The sequence below is a fragment of the Gobius niger genome (assembly GCF_951799975.1).
Source record: "Gobius niger genome assembly, chromosome: 12".
Classification (NCBI taxonomy): domain Eukaryota; kingdom Metazoa; phylum Chordata; class Actinopteri; order Gobiiformes; family Gobiidae; genus Gobius; species Gobius niger.
In genome coordinates, this window is record NC_136863.1 from 99,645 (window position 1) to 120,210 (window position 20,566).

General features: G+C 53.7%; 1 protein-coding gene across 1 annotated transcript in view; it reads right to left on the bottom strand.

The window, feature by feature from the left end:
* LOC306971955 (ras and Rab interactor 2-like) overlaps positions 1 to 20,566 on the bottom strand; it is a 77,077-nt gene that overhangs the window by 49,204 nt on the left and 7,307 nt on the right. The window contains exons 3-7 of the mRNA XM_079568398.1: positions 19,662 to 19,783; positions 17,178 to 17,385; positions 2,151 to 2,262; positions 1,570 to 1,642; positions 580 to 671 (exon numbers count right to left, since the gene is read on the bottom strand). Of these exons, the coding sequence (XP_079424524.1) occupies positions 580 to 671; positions 1,570 to 1,642; positions 2,151 to 2,262; positions 17,178 to 17,385; positions 19,662 to 19,783 (607 nt within the window). The remainder of the gene's footprint in view (positions 1 to 579; positions 672 to 1,569; positions 1,643 to 2,150; positions 2,263 to 17,177; positions 17,386 to 19,661; positions 19,784 to 20,566) is intronic.

A 20,566-nucleotide genomic window follows, 5' to 3' on the forward strand; every position in this document is an offset into this window, starting at 1 on the left:
CTGAAGCATCAAAACGTTTTTAAATCTGACGGTTTTCTCGCTTCAAACACAAATGTTTCCTCTGATCTGTCGACGAGGAAGAGCCGACGACAAAGACTGTAAAGTTTGAGAAAGTGCAGCTGATTTAAGTCTGAAATGACGTTTGAATCACAGAAACACGGACTTTGTGCAGATTCAGCAGCGTTTACGGCGAGGCAGAAACCAGACCAGGTTTCTGTATTATTACAACGGCCTCCAAGAACAAAAGAACAATCATCTCATTGAAGACATGAAACTTAAATGAAGAGATGAAATCAGTTTGGTCTCGTCATAGATCAGATAAAACCTCTTTTCGCCAATGGAACAAGCACATTTTTCCTTAATTCAGATTATTTAGTATCATTTCAAGTGAAAAAGATGAGAGTGAATTTGTCTGATTCTTATTTAAACTCAATTTAAAGGTCCTTAATTCAAGAGATTTGAATTCTCTCTGAAGATGTTCCTTTTTCCAGCTCTATCTGCCATAACACAAACTTCCAAACGATGGTGAAATATCGGTCCCAGGTGTACAAACTCTGGACGAGTGAGAGCCTGACGTACCTGCTCCTTGTTCGTTGATTCGGTCGAGATCAGACTCGCTCTGAGCAGCAGCGATCGGCCCCGGGAGCCTCAGTGTGAACGGCAGCACATCCCTGAGGGAGAGAGAGAAGGGGGAGGGTTAGAGAGGGAGAGAAGGGGGAGGGTTAGAGAGGGAGAGAAGGGGGAGGGTTAGAGAGGGAGAGAGAGAAGGGGAGGGTTAGAGGGAGAGAGAGAAGGGGGAGGGTTAGAGAGGGAGAGAGAAGGGGGAGGGTTAGAGAGAGAGAGAGAGAAGGGGGAGGGTTAGAGAGGGAGAGAGAGGGAGAGAAGGGGAGGGTTAGAGAGGGAGAGAAGGGGGAGGGTTAGAGAGGGAGAGAGAGAAGGGGGAGGGTTAGAGAGGGAGAGAGAAGGGGGAGGGTTAGAGAGGGAGAGAGAAGGGGGAGGGTTAGAGAGAGAGAGAGAGAAGGGGGAGGGTTAGAGAGAGAGAGAGAAGGGGGAGGGTTAGAGAGAGAGAGAGAGAAGGGGGAGGGTTAGAGAGGGAGAGAGAGAAGGGGGAGGGTTAGAGAGGGAGAGAGAGAGAGAGAAAAGTATTTTCCGGTTTATGGTCGATGTGGTGAGGGCAGAGTTCGCCCAAACCTGACCCTGACCCTCAGACCCTCAGACCCTCAGACCCCCAGACCCCCAGACCCTCAGACCCCCAGACCCTCAGACCCTCAGACCCTCAGACCCTCAGACCCCCAGACCCCCAGACCCTCAGACCCTCAGACCCTCAGACCCTCAGACCCCCAGACCCCCAGACCCCCAGACCCTCAGACCCCCAGACCCCCAGACCCTCAGACCCTCAGACCCCCAGACCCTCAGACCCCCAGACCCTCAGACCCTCAGACCCCCAGACCCCCAGACCCTCAGACCCTCAGACCCTCAGACCCTCAGACCCCCAGACCCTCAGACCCAGGTTAATGTGTAGAAGATCCTCCACAGAAGAGCAGAAGGTCAGAGGAAGAGTGAACTGACCGACTGATGCAGCAGAAAGCCACGAGCCGGAACAGATCAGCGAAGCGGAGCCCGGAGCCGTCCAGAGCGAACGCTGTGGACACAGACACTGTTACTGTGGCACATAGGGGTGTCCTACAGGGGTGTCCTACAGGAGTGTCCTATAGGGGTGTCCTACAGGTGTGTCCTACAGGGGTGTCCTATAGGAGTGTCCTACAGGTGTGTCCTACAGGAGTGTCCTATAGGAGTGTCCTACAGGAGTGTCCTACAGGGGTGTCCTACAGGAGTGTCCTATAGGAGTGTCCTATAGGAGTGTCCTATAGGAGTGTCCTACAGGGGTGTCCTACAGGAGTGTCCTATAGGAGTGTCCTACAGGGGTGTCCTACAGGAGTGTCCTACAGGAGTGTCCTACAGGAGTGTCCTATAGGAGTGTCCTACAGGAGTGTCCTACAGGAGTGTCCTACAGGAGTGTCCTACAGGGGTGTCCTACAGGGGTGTCCTACAGGACACTCCTGTAGGACACTCCTATAGGAGTGACCTGAGGTCCACCTGAGGTCCACCTGAGGTCCAAACCATATCTCCAAATAGAGCCTGTGACTCACAGAACTGACTCTCCGTCACAGTGAAGTCTCTGACCAGAGCCGCTCCGTCAGAGTCAATCCTCACGGAGACGACCTTCCTCCTCCGAGACGCCGAGCGCCTCACCACGAACGTCTGTGAGGAGAGACAGGGGAGTCAGAGACAGGGGAGTCAGAGACAGAGACAGGGGAGTCAGAGACAGAGGAGTCAGAGACAGAGACATCATAGGAATCCTCTACTTCTGCAGTAACTCCCAGTAATCGAATGAATGACCGCTATAGAAACAATAGGACGACTCACACGAACCAAAAATTATTTAAACCACTTTAAAAGAAATAATCCCATCGTGGACCGGGACGAGGCGCAGGAAACGAAGCACGGACACCAAGGCGAGTGAGTGGGCTCCCTTTAGACCTCACGGACCTCCTCACTACCTCACTGACCTCCTCACTGCCTCACTGACCTCCTCACTGCCTCACTGACCTCCTCACTGACCTCCTCACTGACCTCCTCACTGCCTCACTGACCTCCTCACTACCTCACTGACCTCCTCACTGACCTCCTCACTGACCTCCTCACTGACCTCCTCACTGACCTCACTGACCTCCTCACTGACCTCCTCACTGACCTCCTCACTGCCTCACTGACCTCCTCACTGCCTCACTGACCTCCTCACTGCCTCACTGACCTCCTCACTGCCTCACGGATCTCCTCACGGACCTCCTCACTGCCTCACTGACCTCCTCACTGACCTCCTCACTGACCTCCTCACTGACCTCCTCACTGACCTCCTCACTGACCTCCTCCAGGCCGACACTCTGCGCTCTGAGGTCCAAGGGCCAGTTTCTAAGACGAACCATAAAACTAAAGGGGGCAGAAGGTTCTCCACCGTCGGCCCTAAGCTGTGGATCGCTCTGCCCCGCCACGTCAGGACAGCGCCCCCTGTAGAGCGTTTTAAGTGTCAGCTTAAGTACTTAGCGATCCACTGGTATCAGATATCGGAGCCCATAATGGAAAAAATACGATATCGGGTATTTGCTCATCGCACTCAAACAGTGAGGCGGGTGTGTCCAACCCTGACAGGGTCTAACCCTCCATCAGAGTCTAACCCTCCATCAGGGTCTAACAGGGTCTAACCCTCCATCAGAGTCTAACCCTCCATCAGGGTCTAACCCTCCATCAGGGTCTAACCCTCCATCAGGGTCTAACAGGGTCTAACCCTCCATCAGGGTCTAACCCTCCATCAGGGTCTAACCCTCCATCAGAGTCTAACAGGGTCTAACCCTCCATCAGGGTCTAACCCTCCATCAGGGTCTAACCCTCCATCAGGGTCTAACAGGGTCTAACCCTCCATCAGGGTCTTACCCTCCATCAGGGTCTAACCCTCCATCAGGGTCTTACCCTCCATCAGGGTCTAACCCTCCATCAGAGTCTAACAGGGTCTAACCCTCCATCAGGGTCTAACCCTCCATCAGGGTCTAACCCTCCATCAGGGTCTTACCCTCCATCAGGGTCTAACCCTCCATCAGGGTCTAACCCTCCATCAGGGTCTAACCCTCCATCAGAGTCTAACCCTCCATCAGGGTCTAACCCTCCATCAGGGTCTAACCCTCCATCAGGGTCTAACCCTCCATCAGGGTCTAACCCTCCATCAGGGTCTAACCCTCCATCAGGGTCTAACCCTCCATCAGAGTCTAACAGGGTCTAACCCTCCATCAGGGTCTAACCCTCCATCAGGGTCTAACCCTCCATCAGGGTCTAACAGGGTCTAACCCTCCATCAGGGTCTTACCCTCCATCAGGGTCTAACCCTCCATCAGGGTCTAACCCTCCATCAGGGTCTAACCCTCCATCAGGGTCTAACAGGGTCTAACCCTCCATCAGGGTCTAACAGGGTCTAACCCTCCATCAGGGTCTTACCCTCCATCAGGGTCTAACCCTCCATCAGGGTCTAACCCTCCATCAGGGTCTAACCCTCCATCAGGGTCTAACCCTCCATCAGGGTCTAACCCTCCATCAGAGTCTAACCCTCCATCAGAGTCTAACCCTCCATCAGGGTCTAACCCTCCATCAGGGTCTAACCCTCCATCAGGGTCTTACCCTCCATCAGGGTCTAACCCTCCATCAGAGTCTAACCCTCCATCAGGGTCTAACCCTCTGACAGGGTCTAACCCTCCGTCAGGGTCTAACCCTCCATCAGGGTCTAACCCTCCATCAGGGTCTAACCCTCCATCAGGGTCTAACCCTCCATCAGGGTCTAACCCTCCATCAGGGTCTAACCCTCCATCAGGGTCTAACCCTCCATCAGGGTCTAACCCTCCATCAGGGTCTAACCCTCCATCAGGGTCTAACCCTCCATCAGGGTCTAACAGGGTCTAACCCTCCATCAGGGTCTAACCCTCCGACAGAGTCTAACCCTCCATCAGGGTCTAACCCTCCATCAGGGTCTAACCCTCCATCAGGGTCTAACCCTCCATCAGGGTCTAACCCTCCATCAGGGTCTAACCCTCCATCAGGGTCTAACCCTCCATCAGGGTCTAACCCTCCATCAGGGTCTAACCCTCCATCAGGGTCTTACCCTCCATCAGGGTCTAACCCTCCATCAGGGTCTTACCCTCCGTCAGGGTCTAACCCTCCATCAGGGTCTAACCCTCCATCAGGGTCTAACCCTCCATCAGGGTCTAACAGGGTCTAACCCTCCATCAGGGTCTAACCCTCCATCAGGGTCTAACTCTCCATCAGGGTCTAACAGGGTCTAACCCTCCATCAGGGTCTAACCCTCCATCAGGGTCTAACCCTCCATCAGGGTCTAACTCTCCATCAGGGTCTAACCCTCCATCAGGGTCTAACCCTCCATCAGAGTCTAACCCTCCATCAGGGTCTAACCCTCCATCAGAGTCTAACCCTCCATCAGGGTCTAACCCTCCATCAGGGTCTAACCCTCCATCAGGGTCTAACCCTCCATCAGGGTCTAACTCTCCATCAGGGTCTAACCCTCCATCAGGGTCTAACTCTCCATCAGGGTCTAACCCTCCGTCAGGGTCTAACCCTCCATCAGGGTCTAACCCTCCATCAGGGTCTAACTCTCCATCAGGGTCTAACCCTCCATCAGGGTCTAACCCTCCATCAGGGTCTAACCTCCATCAGGGTCTAACCCTCCATCAGGGTCTAACCCTCCATCAGGGTCTAACCCTCCATCAGGGTCTAACCCTCCATCAGGGTCTAACCCTCCATCAGGGTCTAACTCTCCATCAGGGTCTAACCCTCCATCAGGGTCTAACAGGGTCTAACCCTCCATCAGGGTCTAACCCTCCATCAGGGTCTAACCCTCCATCAGGGTCTAACCTCCATCAGGGTCTAACCTCCATCAGGGTCTAACAGGGTCTAACCCTCCATCAGGGTCTAACCCTCCATCAGAGTCTAACAGGGTCTAACCCTCCATCAGGGTCTAACCCTCCATCAGGGTCTAACCCTCCATCAGGGTCTAACCCTCCATCAGGGTCTAACCTCCATCAGGGTCTAACCCTCCATCAGAGTCTAACTCTCCATCAGGGTCTAACAGGGTCTAACCCTCCATCAGGGTCTAACCCTCCATCAGGGTCTAACAGGGTCTAACCCTCCATCAGGGTCTAACCCTCCATCAGGGTCTAACCCTCCATCAGGGTCTAACAGGGTCTAACCCTCCATCAGGGTCTAACCCTCCATCAGGGTCTAACCCTCCATCAGGGTCTAACTCTCCATCAGGGTCTAACAGGGTCTAACCCTCAATCAGGGTCTAACCCTCCATCAGGGTCTAACCCTCCATCAGGGTCTAACAGGGTCTAACCCTCCGTCAGGGTCTAACCCTCCATCAGGGTCTAACAGGGTCTAACCCTCCGTCAGGGTCTAACCCTCCATCAGGGTCTAACCCTCCATCAGGGTCTAACCCTCCATCAGGGTCTAACCCTCCATCAGGGTCTAACCTCCATCAGGGTCTAACCCTCCATCAGGGTCTAACCCTCCATCAGGGTCTAACCCTCCATCAGGGTCTAACCTCCATCAGGGTCTAACCTCCATCAGGGTCTAACAGGGTCTAACCCTCCATCAGGGTCTAACCCTCCATCAGGGTCTAACCCTCCATCAGGGTCTAACCTCCATCAGGGTCTAACCCTCTGACAGGGTCTAACCCTCTGACAGGGTCTTACCCTCCATCAGGGTCTAACCCTCTGACAGGGTCTAACCCTCCATCAGGGTCTAACCCTCCATCAGGGTCTAACCCTCCATCAGAGTCTAACCCTCCATCAGAGTCTAACCCTCCATCAGGGTCTAACTCTCCATCAGAGTCTAACCCTCCATCAGGGTCTAACCCTCCATCAGAGTCTAACCCTCCATCAGGGTCTAACCCTCCATCAGGGTCTAACCCTCTGACAGGGTCTAACCCTCCATCAGGGTCAAACCCTCCATCAGGGTCTAACCCTCCATCAGGGTCTAACCCTCCATCAGGGTCTAACCCTCTGACAGGGTCTAACCCTCCATCAGAGTCTAACCCTCCATCAGGGTCTAACCCTCTGACAGGGTCTTACCCTCCATCAGGGTCTAACCCTCCATCAGGGTCTAACCCTCTGACAGGGTCTAACCCTCTGACAGGGTCTAACCCTCCATCAGGGTCTAACCCTCCATCAGGGTCTAACCCTCTGACAGGGTCTAACCCTCTGACAGGGTCTAACCCTCCATCATGGTCTAACCCTCTGACAGGGTCTAACCCTCTGACAGGGTCTAACCCTCCATCATGGTCTAACCCTCTGACAGGGTCTAACCCTCTGACAGGGTCTAACCCTCCATCAGGGTCTAACCCTCTGACAGGGTCTAACCCTCTGACAGGGTCTTACCCTCCATCAGGGTCTAACCCTCCATCAGGGTCTTACCCTCCATCATGGTCTAACCCTCTGACAGGGTCTAACCCTCCATCAGGGTCTAACCCTCCATCAGGGTCTAACCCTCCATCAGGGTCTAACCCTCCATCAGGGTCTAACCCTCCATCAGGGTCTAACCCTCCATCAGGGTCTAACCCTCCATCAGGGTCTAACCCTCCATCAGGGTCTTACCCTCCATCAGGGTCTAACCCTCCATCAGGGTCTAACCCTCCATCAGGGTCTAACCCTCCATCAGGGTCTAACCCTCCATCAGGGTCTAACCCTCCATCAGGGTCTAACCCTCCATCAGGGTCTAACCCTCCATCAGGGTCTAACCCTCCATCAGGGTCTAACCCTCTGACAGGGTCTAACCCTCTGACAGGGTCTAACCCTCCATCAGGGTCTAACCCTCCATCAGGGTCTAACCCTCTGACAGGGTCTAACCCTCTGACAGGGTCTAACCCTCCATCAGGGTCTAACCCTCCATCAGGGTCTAACCCTCCATCAGGGTCTAACAGGGTCTAACCCTCCATCAGGGTCTAACCCTCCATCATGGTCTAACCCTCCATCAGAGTCTAACCCTCCATCAGGGTCTAACCCTCCATCAGGGTCTAACCCTCCATCAGGGTCTAACCCTCCATCAGGGTCTAACCCTCCATCAGAGTCTAACCCTCCATCAGGGTCTAACCCTCCATCAGGGTCTAACCCTCCATCAGAGTCTAACCCTCCATCAGGGTCAAACAGGGTCTAACCCTCCATCAGGGTCTAACCCTCCATCAGGGTCTAACCCTCCATCAGAGTCTAACCCTCCATCAGGGTCTAACCCTCCATCAGGGTCTTACCCTCCATCAGGGTCTAACTCTCCATCAGGGTCTAACCCTCCATCAGGGTCTAACAGGGTCTAACCCTCCATCAGGGTCTAACCCTCCATCAGGGTCTAACCCTCCATCAGGGTCTAACCCTCCATCAGAGTCTAACCCTCCATCAGAGTCTAACCCTCCATCAGGGTCTAACCCTCCATCAGGGTCTAACCCTCCATCAGGGTCTAACCCTCCATCAGAGTCTAACCCTCCATCAGGGTCTAACCCTCCATCAGGGTCTAACCCTCCATCAGGGTCTAACCCTCCATCAGAGTCTAACAGGGTCTAACCCTCCATCAGGGTCTAACCCTCCATCAGGGTCTAACCCTCCATCAGGGTCTAACAGGGTCTAACAGGGTCTAACCCTCCATCAGGGTCTAACCCTCCATCAGAGTCTAACCCTCCATCAGGGTCTAACCCTCCATCAGAGTCTAACCCTCCATCAGGGTCTAACCCTCCATCAGGGTCTAACAGGGTCTAACCCTCCATCAGGGTCTAACCCTCCATCAGGGTCTAACCCTCCATCAGAGTCTAACCCTCCATCAGAGTCTAACCCTCCATCAGGGTCTAACCCTCCATCAGGGTCTAACCCTCCATCAGGGTCTAACAGGGTCTAACCCTCCATCAGGGTCTAACCCTCCATCAGGGTCTAACCCTCCATCAGGGTCTAACCTCCATCAGGGTCTAACCCTCCATCAGAGTCTAACAGGGTCTAACAGGGTCTAACCCTCCATCAGGGTCTTACCCTCCATCAGGGTCTAACCCTCCATCAGGGTCTTACCCTCCATCAGGGTCTAACAGGGTCTTACCCTCCATCAGGGTCTAACCCTCCATCAGGGTCTAACAAGGTCTAACCCTCCATCAGGGTCTAACCCTCCATCAGGGTCTTACCCTCCATCAGGGTCTAACCCTCCATCAGGGTCTAACCCTCCATCAGGGTCTAACCCTCCATCAGGGTCTAACCCTCCATCAGGGTCTAACCCTCCATCAGAGTCTAACCCTCCATCAGGGTCTAACCCTCCATCAGGGTCTAACCCTCCATCAGGGTCTAACCCTCCATCAGGGTCTAACCCTCCATCAGAGTCTAACCCTCCATCAGAGTCTAACCCTCCATCAGAGTCTAACCCTCCATCAGGGTCTAACAGGGTCTAACCCTCCATCAGGGTCTAACCCTCCATCAGGGTCTAACCCTCCATCAGGGTCTAACCCTCCATCAGGGTCTAACCCTCCATCAGGGTCTAACCCTCCATCAGGGTCTTACCCTCCATCAGGGTCTAACAGGGTCTTACCCTCCATCAGGGTCTAACCCTCCATCAGGGTCTAACAGGGTCTAACCCTCCATCAGGGTCTTACCCTCCATCAGGGTCTAACAGGGTCTTACCCTCCATCAGAGTCTAACCCTCCATCAGGGTCTAACCCTCCATCAGGGTCTAACCCTCCATCAGGGTCTAACCCTCCATCAGAGTCTAACCCTCCATCAGGGTCTAACAGGGTCTAACCCTCCATCAGGGTCTAACCCTCCATCAGGGTCTAACCCTCCATCAGGGTCTAACCCTCCATCAGGGTCTAACCCTCCATCAGGGTCTAACCCTCCATCAGGGTCTAACAGGGTCTAACCCTCCATCAGGGTCTAACCCTCCATCAGAGTCTAACCCTCCATCAGAGTCTTACCCTCCATCAGGGTCTAACCCTCCATCAGGGTCTAACCCTCCATCAGGGTCTAACCCTCCATCAGGGTCTAACCCTCCATCAGGGTCTAACCCTCCATCAGAGTCTTACCCTCCATCAGAGTCTAACCCTCCATCAGGGTCTAACCCTCCATCAGGGTCTAACAGGGTCTAACCCTCCATCAGGGTCTAACCCTCCATCAGAGTCTAACAGGGTCTAACCCTCCATCAGGGTCTAACCCTCCATCAGAGTCTAACAGGGTCTAACCCTCCATCAGGGTCTAACAGGGTCTAACCCTCCATCAGGGTCTAACCCTCCATCAGAGTCTAACAGGGTCTAACCCTCCATCAGGGTCTAACCCTCCATCAGAGTCTAACAGGGTCTAACCCTCCATCAGGGTCTAACCCTCCATCAGGGTCTAACCCTCCATCAGAGTCTAACAGGGTCTAACCCTCCATCAGGGTCTAACCCTCCATCAGGGTCTAACCCTCCATCAGGGTCTAACCCTCCATCAGGGTCTAACCCTCCATCAGAGTCTAACAGGGTCTAACCCTCCATCAGGGTCTAACAGGGTCTAACCCTCCATCAGGGTCTAACCCTCCATCAGAGTCTAACAGGGTCTAACCCTCCATCAGGGTCTAACCCTCCATCAGGGTCTAACCCTCCATCAGAGTCTAACCCTCCATCAGGGTCTAACCCTCCATCAGGGTCTAACCCTCCATCAGGGTCTAACCCTCCATCAGGGTCTAACCCTCCGTCAGGGTCTAACCCTCCATCAGGGTCTAACCCTCCATCAGGGTCTAACCCTCCATCAGGGTCTAACCCTCCATCAGGGTCTAACCCTCCATCAGGGTCTAACCCTCCATCAGGGTCTAACCCTCCATCAGGGTCTAACCCTCCATCAGAGTCTAACCCTCCATCAGAGTCTAACCCTCCATCAGGGTCTAACCCTCCATCAGGGTCTAACAGGGTCTAACCCTCCATCAGGGTCTAACCCTCCATCAGGGTCTAACAGGGTCTAACCCTCCATCAGAGTCTAACCCTCCATCAGGGTCTAACAGGGTCTAACCCTCCATCAGGGTCTAACCCTCCATCAGAGTCTAACAGGGTCTAACCCTCCATCAGGGTCTAACCCTCCATCAGGGTCTTACCCTCCATCAGAGTCTAACCCTCCATCAGAGTCTAACCCTCCATCAGAGTCTAACCCTCCATCAGGGTCTAACCCTCCATCAGAGTCTAACCCTCCATCAGAGTCTAACCCTCCATCAGGGTCTAACCCTCCATCAGGGTCTAACCCTCCATCAGGGTCTAACCCTCCATCAGGGTCTAACCCTCCATCAGAGTCTAACCCTCCATCAGAGTCTAACCCTCCATCAGAGTCTAACCCTCCATCAGAGTCTAACCCTCCATCAGAGTCTAACCCTCCATCAGGGTCTAACAGGGTCTAACCCTCCATCAGGGTCTAACCCTCCATCAGAGTCTAACCCTCCATCAGGGTCTAACCCTCCATCAGGGTCTAACCCTCCATCAGAGTCTAACCCTCCATCAGGGTCTAACCCTCCATCAGGGTCTAACCCTCCATCAGAGTCTAACCCTCCATCAGGGTCTAACCCTCCATCAGGGTCTAACCCTCCATCAGGGTCTAACCCTCCATCAGGGTCTAACCCTCCATCAGGGTCTAACCCTCCATCAGGGTCTAACCCTCCATCAGGGTCTAACCCTCCATCAGGGTCTAACCCTCCATCAGGGTCTAACCCTCCATCAGGGTCTAACCCTCCATCAGGGTCTAACCCTCCATCAGGGTCTAACCCTCCATCAGGGTCTAACCCTCCATCAGGGTCTAACCCTCCATCAGGGTCTAACCCTCCATCAGGGTCTAACCCTCCATCAGAGTCTAACCCTCCATCAGGGTCTAACCCTCCATCAGGGTCTAACCCTCCATCAGGGTCTAACCCTCCATCAGGGTCTAACCCTCCATCAGGGTCTAACCCTCCATCAGGGTCTAACCCTCCATCAGGGTCTAACCCTCCATCAGGGTCTAACCCTCCATCAGAGTCTAACCCTCCATCAGAGTCTAACCCTCCATCAGGGTCTTACCCTCCATCAGGGTCTAACCCTCCATCAGGGTCTAACCCTCCATCAGGGTCTAACCCTCCATCAGGGTCTAACCCTCCATCAGGGTCTAACCCTCCATCAGAGTCTAACCCTCCATCAGGGTCTAACAGGGTCTAACCCTCCATCAGGGTCTTACCCTCCATCAGAGTCTAACCCTCCATCAGGGTCTAACCCTCCATCAGGGTCTAACCCTCCATCAGGGTCTAACCCTCCATCAGAGTCTTACCCTCCATCAGAGTCTAACCCTCCATCAGGGTCTAACCCTCCATCAGGGTCTAACCCTCCATCAGGGTCTTACCCTCCATCAGGGTCTAACCCTCCATCAGGGTCTAACCCTCCATCAGGGTCTAACAAGGTCTAACCCTCCATCAGGGTCTAACCCTCCATCAGGGTCTAACCCTCCATCAGGGTCTAACCCTCCATCAGGGTCTAACCCTCCATCAGGGTCTTACCCTCCATCAGGGTCTAACCCTCCATCAGGGTCTAACCCTCCATCAGGGTCTAACCCTCCATCAGAGTCTAACAGGGTCTAACCCTCCATCAGGGTCTAACCCTCCATCAGGGTCTAACAAGGTCTAACCCTCCATCAGGGTCTAACCCTCCATCAGGGTCTAACCCTCCATCAGGGTCTAACCCTCCATCAGGGTCTTACCCTCCATCAGGGTCTAACCCTCCATCAGAGTCTAACAGGGTCTAACCCTCCATCAGGGTCTAACCCTCCATCAGGGTCTAACAGGGTCTAACCCTCCATCAGGGTCTAACAGGGTCTAACCCTCCATCAGAGTCTAACAGGGTCTAACCCTCCATCAGGGTCTAACAGGGTCTAACCCTCCATCAGGGTCTAACCCTCCATCAGAGTCTAACCCTCCATCAGAGTCTAACAGGGTCTAACCCTCCATCAGGGTCTAACCCTCCATCAGGGTCTAACAGGGTCTAACCCTCCATCAGAGTCTAACAGGGTCTAACCCTCCATCAGAGTCTAACCCTCCATCAGGGTCTAACCCTCCATCAGAGTCTAACCCTCCATCAGAGTCTAACAGGGTCTAACCCTCCATCAGGGTCTAACCCTCCATCAGGGTCTAACTCTCCATCAGGGTCTAACCCTCCATCAGAGTCTAACCCTCCATCAGAGTCTAACCCTCCATCAGGGTCTTACCCTCCATCAGGGTCTAACCCTCCATCAGGGTCTAACAGGGTCTAACCCTCCATCAGGGTCTAACCCTCCATCAGGGTCTAACCCTCCATCAGGGTCTAACCCTCCATCAGGGTCTAACCCTCCATCAGGGTCTAACCCTCCATCAGGGTCTAACCCTCCATCAGAGTCTAACCCTCCATCAGGGTCTAACAGGGTCTAACCCTCCATCAGGGTCTTACCCTCCATCAGAGTCTAACCCTCCATCAGGGTCTAACCCTCCATCAGGGTCTAACCCTCCATCAGGGTCTTACCCTCCATCAGAGTCTAACCCTCCATCAGGGTCTAACCCTCCATCAGGGTCTTACCCTCCATCAGGGTCTAACCCTCCATCAGGGTCTAACCCTCCATCAGGGTCTAACCCTCCATCAGGATCTAACCCTCCATCAGGGTCTAACCCTCCATCAGAGTCTAACCCTCCATCAGGGTCTAACCCTCCATCAGGGTCTAACCCTCCATCAGAATCTAACCCTCCATCAGAGTCTAACCCTCCATCAGGGTCTAACCCTCCATCAGGGTCTAACCCTCCATCAGAGTCTAACCCTCCATCAGAGTCTAACCCTCCATCAGAGTCTAACAGGGTCTAACCCTCCATCAGGGTCTAACCCTCCATCAGGGTCTAACCCTCCATCAGGGTCTAACAGGGTCTAACCCTCCATCAGGGTCTAACCCTCCATCAGGGTCTAACCCTCCATCAGGGTCTAACAGGGTCTAACCCTCTGACAGGGTCTTACCCTCCATCAGGGTCTAACCCTCCATCAGGGTCTAACCCTCCATCAGGGTCTAACCCTCCATCAGGGTCTTACCCTCCATCAGGGTCTAACCCTCCATCAGGGTCTAACCCTCCATCAGGGCCTAACCCTCCATCAGAGTCTAACCCTCCATCAGAGTCTAACCCTCCATCAGAGTCTAACCCTCCATCAGGGTCTAACCCTCCATCAGAGTCTAACCCTCCATCAGGGTCTAACCCTCCATCAGAGTCTAACAGGGTCTAACCCTCCATCAGGGTCTAACCCTCCATCAGGGTCTAACCCTCCATCAGGGTCTAACCCTCCATCAGAGTCTAACCCTCCATCAGGGTCTAACCCTCCATCAGGGTCTAACCCTCCATCAGGGTCTAACCCTCCATCAGGGTCTAACCCTCCATCAGAGTCTAACCCTCCATCAGGGTCTAACCCTCCATCAGGGTCTAACCCTCCATCAGGGTCTAACCCTCCGACAGGGTCTAACCCTCCATCAGGGTCTAACCCTCCATCAGGGTCTAACCCTCCATCAAGGTCTAAACCTCCATCAGGGTCTAACCCTCCATCAGGGTCTAACCCTCCATCAGGGTCTTACCCTCCATCAAGGTCTAAACCTCCATCAGGGTCTAACCCTCCATCAGGGTCTAACCCTCCATCAGGGTCTAACAGGGTCTAACCCTCCATCAGGGTCTTACCCTCCATCAGGGTCTAACCCTCCATCAGGGTCTTACCCTCCATCAGGGTCTAACCCTCCATCAGGGTCTTACCCTCCATCAGGGTCTAACAGGGTCTAACCCTCCATCAGGGTCTAACCCTCCATCAGGGTCTAACCCTCCATCAGGGTCTAACCCTCCATCAGGGTCTAACCCTCCATCAGGGTCTAACCCTCCATCAGGGTCTAACCCTCCATCAGAGTCTAACAGGGTCTTACCCTCCATCAGGGTCTTACCCTCCATCAGGGTCTAACAGGGTCTAACCCTCCATCAGGGTCTAACAGGGTCTAACCCTCCATCAGGGTCTAACCCTCCATCAGGGTCTAACCCTCCATCAGGGTCTAACCCTCCATCAGGGTCTAACCCTCCATCAGGGTCTAACCCTCCATCAGGGTCTAACCCTCCATCAGGGTCTAACTCTCCATCAGGGTCTAACCCTCCATCAGGGTCTAACCCTCCATCAGGGTCTAACCCTCCATCAGAGTCTAACCCTCCATCAGGGTCTAACAGGGTCTAACCCTCCATCAGGGTCTAACCCTCCATCAGGGTCTAACCCTCCATCAGGGTCTAACCCTCCATCAGAGTCTAACCCTCCATCAGGGTCTAACCCTCCATCAGGGTCTAACCCTCCATCAGGGTCTAACTCTCCATCAGGGTCTAACCCTCCATCAGGGTCTAACCCTCCATCAGAGTCTAACCCTCCATCAGGGTCTAACCCTCCATCAGGGTCTAACCCTCCATCAGGGTCTAACCCTCCATCAGGGTCTAACTCTCCATCAGGGTCTAACCCTCCATCAGGGTCTAACCCTCCATCAGAGTCTATCCCTCCATCAGGGTCTAACCCTCCATCAGGGTCTAACTCTCCATCAGGGTCTAACAGGGTCTAACCCTCCATCAGGGTCTAACCCTCCATCAGGGTCTAACAGGGTCTAACCCTCCATCAGGGTCTAACAGGGTCTAACCCTCCATCAGGGTCTAACTCTCCATCAGGGTCTAACAGGGTCTAACCCTCCATCAGGGTCTAACCCTCCATCAGGGTCTAACCCTCCATCAGGGTCTAACAGGGTCTAACCCTCCATCAGGGTCTAACAGGGTCTAACCCTCCATCAGGGTCTAACAGGGTCTAACCCTCCATCAGGGTCTAACTCTCCATCAGGGTCTAACAGGGTCTAACCCTCCATCAGGGTCTAACCCTCCATCAGGGTCTAACCCTCCATCAGGGTCTAACCCTCCATCAGGGTCTAACAGGGTCTAACAGGGTCTAACCCTCCATCAGGGTCTAACCCTCCATCAGGGTCTAACCCTCCATCAGGGTCTAACCCTCCATCAGGGTCTAACCCTCCATCAGGGTCTAACCCTCCATCAGGGTCTAACCCTCCATCAGAGTCTAACCCTCCATCAGAGTCTAACCCTCCATCAGGGTCTAACAGGGTCTAACCCTCCATCAGGGTCTAACCCTCCATCAGGGTCTAACCCTCCATCAGAGTCTAACCCTCCATCAGAGTCTAACCCTCCATCAGGGTCTAACAGGGTCTAACCCTCCATCAGGGTCTAACCCTCCATCAGAGTCTAACCCTCCATCAGAGTCTAACCCTCCATCAGAGTCTAACCCTCCATCAGGGTCTAACAGGGTCTAACCCTCCATCAGGGTCTAACCCTCCATCAGGGTCTAACCCTCCATCAGGGTCTAACCCTCCATCAGGGTCTAACCCTCCATCAGGGTCTAACCCTCCATCAGGGTCTAACCCTCCATCAGGGTCTAACCCTCCATCAGGGTCTAACCCTCCATCAGAGTCTAACAGGGTCTAACCCTCCATCAGGGTCTAACCCTCCATCAGGGTCTAACCCTCCATCAGGGTCTAACCCTCCATCAGGGTCTAACCCTCCATCAGGGTCTAACCCTCCATCAGGGTCTAACCCTCCATCAGGGTCTAACAGGGTCTAACCCTCCATCAGAGTCTAACCCTCCATCAGGGTCTAACAGGGTCTAACCCTCCATCAGGGTCTAACAGGGTCTAACCCTCCATCAGGGACTAACCCTCCATCAGGGTCTAACCTCCATCAGGGTCTAACCCTCCATCAGGGTCTTACCCTCCATCAGGGTCTAACCCTCCATCAGAGTCTAACAGGGTCTAACCCTCCATCAGGGTCTAACCCTCCATCAGGGTCTAACTCTCCATCAGGGTCTAACCCTCCATCAGGGTCTAACCCTCCATCAGGGTCTAACTCTCCATCAGGGTCTAACCCTCCATCAGGGTCTAACCCTCCATCAGGGTCTAACTCTCCATCAGGGTCTAACCCTCCATCAGGGTCTAACCCTCCATCAGGGTCTAACCCTCCATCAGGGTCTAACCTCCATCAGGGTCTAACCCTCCATCAGGGTCTAACCCTCCATCAGGGTCTAACCCTCCATCAGGGTCTAACAGGGTCTAACAGGGTCTAACCCTCCATCAGGGTCTTACCCTCCATCAGGGTCTAACAGGGTCTAACCCTCCATCAGGGTCTAACCCTCCATCAGGGTCTAACAGGGTCTAACAGGGTCTAACCCTCCATCAGGGTCTAACCCTCCATCAGGGTCTAACCCTCCATCAGGGTCTAACCCTCCATCAGGGTCTAACCCTCCATCAGGGTCTAACAGGGTCTAACAGGGTCTAACCCTCCATCAGGGTCTAACCCTCCATCAGGGTCTAACAGGGTCTAACAGGGTCTAACCCTCCATCAGGGTCTAACAGGGTCTAACCCTCCATCAGGGTCTTACCCTCCATCAGAGTCTAACCCTCCATCAGGGTCTTACCCTCCATCAGGGTCTAACAGGGTCTTACCCTCCGACAGGGTCTTACCCTCTGACAGGGTCCGTCAGGGTCTTACCCGTGGAGGTTGCTTCTGCAGCAGTGTGAGCGCCCCCTGCTGACTGAGGGCCAGCTGCAGCCACACATTGTGGGTCCGGACCAGTCGCTCCAGAAGCGTGATTCGTCTGTGAGGGGAGAACCCGGAGTACCCCGAGTCCCTGAGGCCAGGCCCCGCCCCCCAGCAGGGGGCGCCGCGCAGAAACAGGCCACTCACGTCCTCGTCCACACTGTGGAGACAGAGACAAGGACAGAAACAATCAGAGACAGAGACAATCAGAGACAGCGCCGCCTGGTGGTCAGACAGAGACAAGGACAGAGACAGACAGAGACAATCAGTGACAGCGCCGCCTGGTGGTCAGACAGAGACAGACAGAGACAATCAGAGACAAGGACAGAGACAATCAGAGACAGCGCCGCCTGGTGGTCAGACAGAGACAGACAGAGACAGACAGAGACAGACAGAGACAATCAGTGACAGCGCCGCCTGGTGGTCAGACAGAGACAAGGACAGAGACAGACAGAGACAATCAGTGACAGCGCCGCCTGGTGGTCAGACAGAGACAGACAGAGACAATCAGAGACAAGGACAGAGACAATCAGAGACAGCGCCGCCTGGTGGTCAGACAGAGACAGACAGAGACAGACAGAGACAGACAGAGACAGACAGAGACAGACAGAGACAAGGACAGAGACAGACAGAGACAAACAGAGACAGACAGAGACAATCAGTGACAGCGCCGCCTGGTGGTCAGACAGAGACAGACAGAGACAGACAGAGACAATCAGAGACAGCGCCGCCTGGTGGTCAGACAGAGACAGACAGAGACAAGGACAGAGACAATCAGAGACAGCGCCGCCTGGTGGTCAGACAGAGACAGACAGAGACAATCAGAGACAAGGACAGAGACAATCAGAGACAGCGCCGCCTGGTGGTCAGACAGAGACAGACAGAGACAGACAGAGACAGACAGAGACAATCAGTGACAGCGCCGCCTGGTGGTCAGACAGAGACAGACAGAGACAGACAGAGACAGACAGAGACAGACAGAGACAAGGACAGAGACAATCAGTGACAGCGCCGCCTGGTGGTCAGACAGAGACAAGGACAGAGACAATCAGAGACAGCGCCGCCTGGTGGTCAGACAGAGACAGACAGAGACAGACAGAGACAGACAGAGACAGACAGAGACAAACAGAGACAGACAGAGACAATCAGTGACAGCGCCGCCTGGTGGTCAGACAGAGACAGACAGAGACAGACAGAGACAAGGACAGAGACAGACAGAGACAAACAGAGACAGACAGAGACAATCAGTGACAGACAGAGACAATCAGTGACAGCGCCGCCTGGTGGTCAGACAGAGACAGACAGAGACAGACAGAGACAATCAGAGACAGCGCCGCCTGGTGGTCAGACAGAGACAGACAGAGACAAACAGAGACAGACAGAGACAATCAGAGACAGCGCCGCCTGGTGGTCAGACAGAGACAGACAGAGACAATCAGTGACAGCGCCGCCTGGTGGTCAGACAGAGACAAGGACAGAGACAAGGACAGAGACAAGGACAGAGACAAGGACAGAGACAAGGACAGAGACAAGGACAGAGACAATCAGTGACAGCGCCGCCTGGTGGTCAGACAGAGACAGACAGAGACAATCAGAGACAGAGACAAGGACAGAGACAATCAGAGACAATCAGAGACAGAGACAAGGACAGAGACAATCAGTGACAGAGACAAACAGAGACAAACAGAGACAATCAGAGACAGCGCCGCCTGGTGGTCAGACAGAGACAAGGACAGAGACAATCAGTGACAGCGCCGCCTGGTGGTCAGACAGAGACAGACAGAGACAGACAGAGACAAGGACAGAGACAATCAGAGACAAACAGCAACAATCAGAGACAGCGCCGCCTGGTGGTCAGACAGAGACAAACAGAGACAAACAGAGACAAACAGCAACAATCAGAGACAGCGCCGCCTGGTGGTCAGACAGAGACAAACAGAGACAGACAGAGACAGCGCCGCCTGGTGGTCAGACAGAGACAAACAGAGACAGACAGAGACAGCGCCGCCTGGTGGTCAGACAGAGACAAGGACAGAGACAATTAGAGACAAACAGCGACAATCAGAGACAAACAGAGACAAACAGCGACAATCAGAGACAGCGCCGCCTGGTGGTCAGACAGAGACAAACAGAGACAGACAGAGACAGCGCCGCCTGGTGGTCAGACAGAGACAGACAGAGACAATTAGAGACAAACAGCGACAATCAGAGACAAACAGCGACAATCAGAGACAGCGCCGCCTGGTGGTCAGACAGAGACAAACAGAGACAGACAGAGACAGCGCCGCCTGGTGGTCAGACAGAGACAGACAGAGACAATTAGAGACAAACAGCGACAATCAGAGACAAACAGCGACAATCAGAGACAGCGCCGCCTGGTGGTCAGACAGAGTCACTGTAATGAAACACACAGCACCCTCTGGTGGCTGCACTGACCTTCCCGGGTCCTCAGATTCATTCGAGTCGTTGAAGTGACTGAAGTCGGCGTCTGCAGACTTAGATTTATGGCCCATCTCCTTCTTCAGAGTCACGAGTTCACAGGCCAAAGACTCGATCAGCTGAGACACAAACAAGGATCTGTTACAATTACAGACGAACAACTTAAAACACAGCTGCAGTTATTTCAGACGATCCCAGACTCAGCTTCTTAGGGCTGCAACGATCCGATATTCAGTATCGGTATCGGGATCCCCATAAAGACGCAGGTTCACCTCAGTGCTGCGGTAAACCTGCAGGCTGGAGCTGCAGCAGATTCAGGACCTGCACTCTCGTTTCTACAGAATAATGATCCACGTGGTTCTGTTTCTGTCACATAAACATAAAGGTCCTTTCGATGCAGATCCAGCTGAAACCAGAACATCTGCTGCTGCTGTTTAATGTAAAATGATGTAAAAGTTTCATTTTAGCCTTAACTCAACACTATCGATCATTATCGGCCTGAAGAGTCGAAATATCGGATCAGTATCGGAAGTATCTGAAGAGTCAAAATATCGGATCAGTATCGGAAGTATCTGAAGAGTCGTCCAGGAGAGAATGGACTTTAAAGAAGCTCTCAGTCGTCCAGGAGAGAATGGACTTTAAAGAAGCTCTCAGTCGTCCAGGAGAGAATGGCCTTTAAGAAGCTCTCAGTCGTCCTGGAGAGAATGGCCTTTAAAGAAGCTCTCAGTCGTCCTGGAGAGAATGGCCTTTAAGAAGCTCTCAGTCGTCCAGGAGAGAATGGACTTTAAAGAAGCTCTCAGTCGTCCTGGAGAGAATGGCCTTTAAAGAAGCTCTCAGTCGTCCTGGAGAGAATGGCCTTTAAAGAAGCTCTCAGTCGTCCAGGAGAGAATGGACTTTAAGAA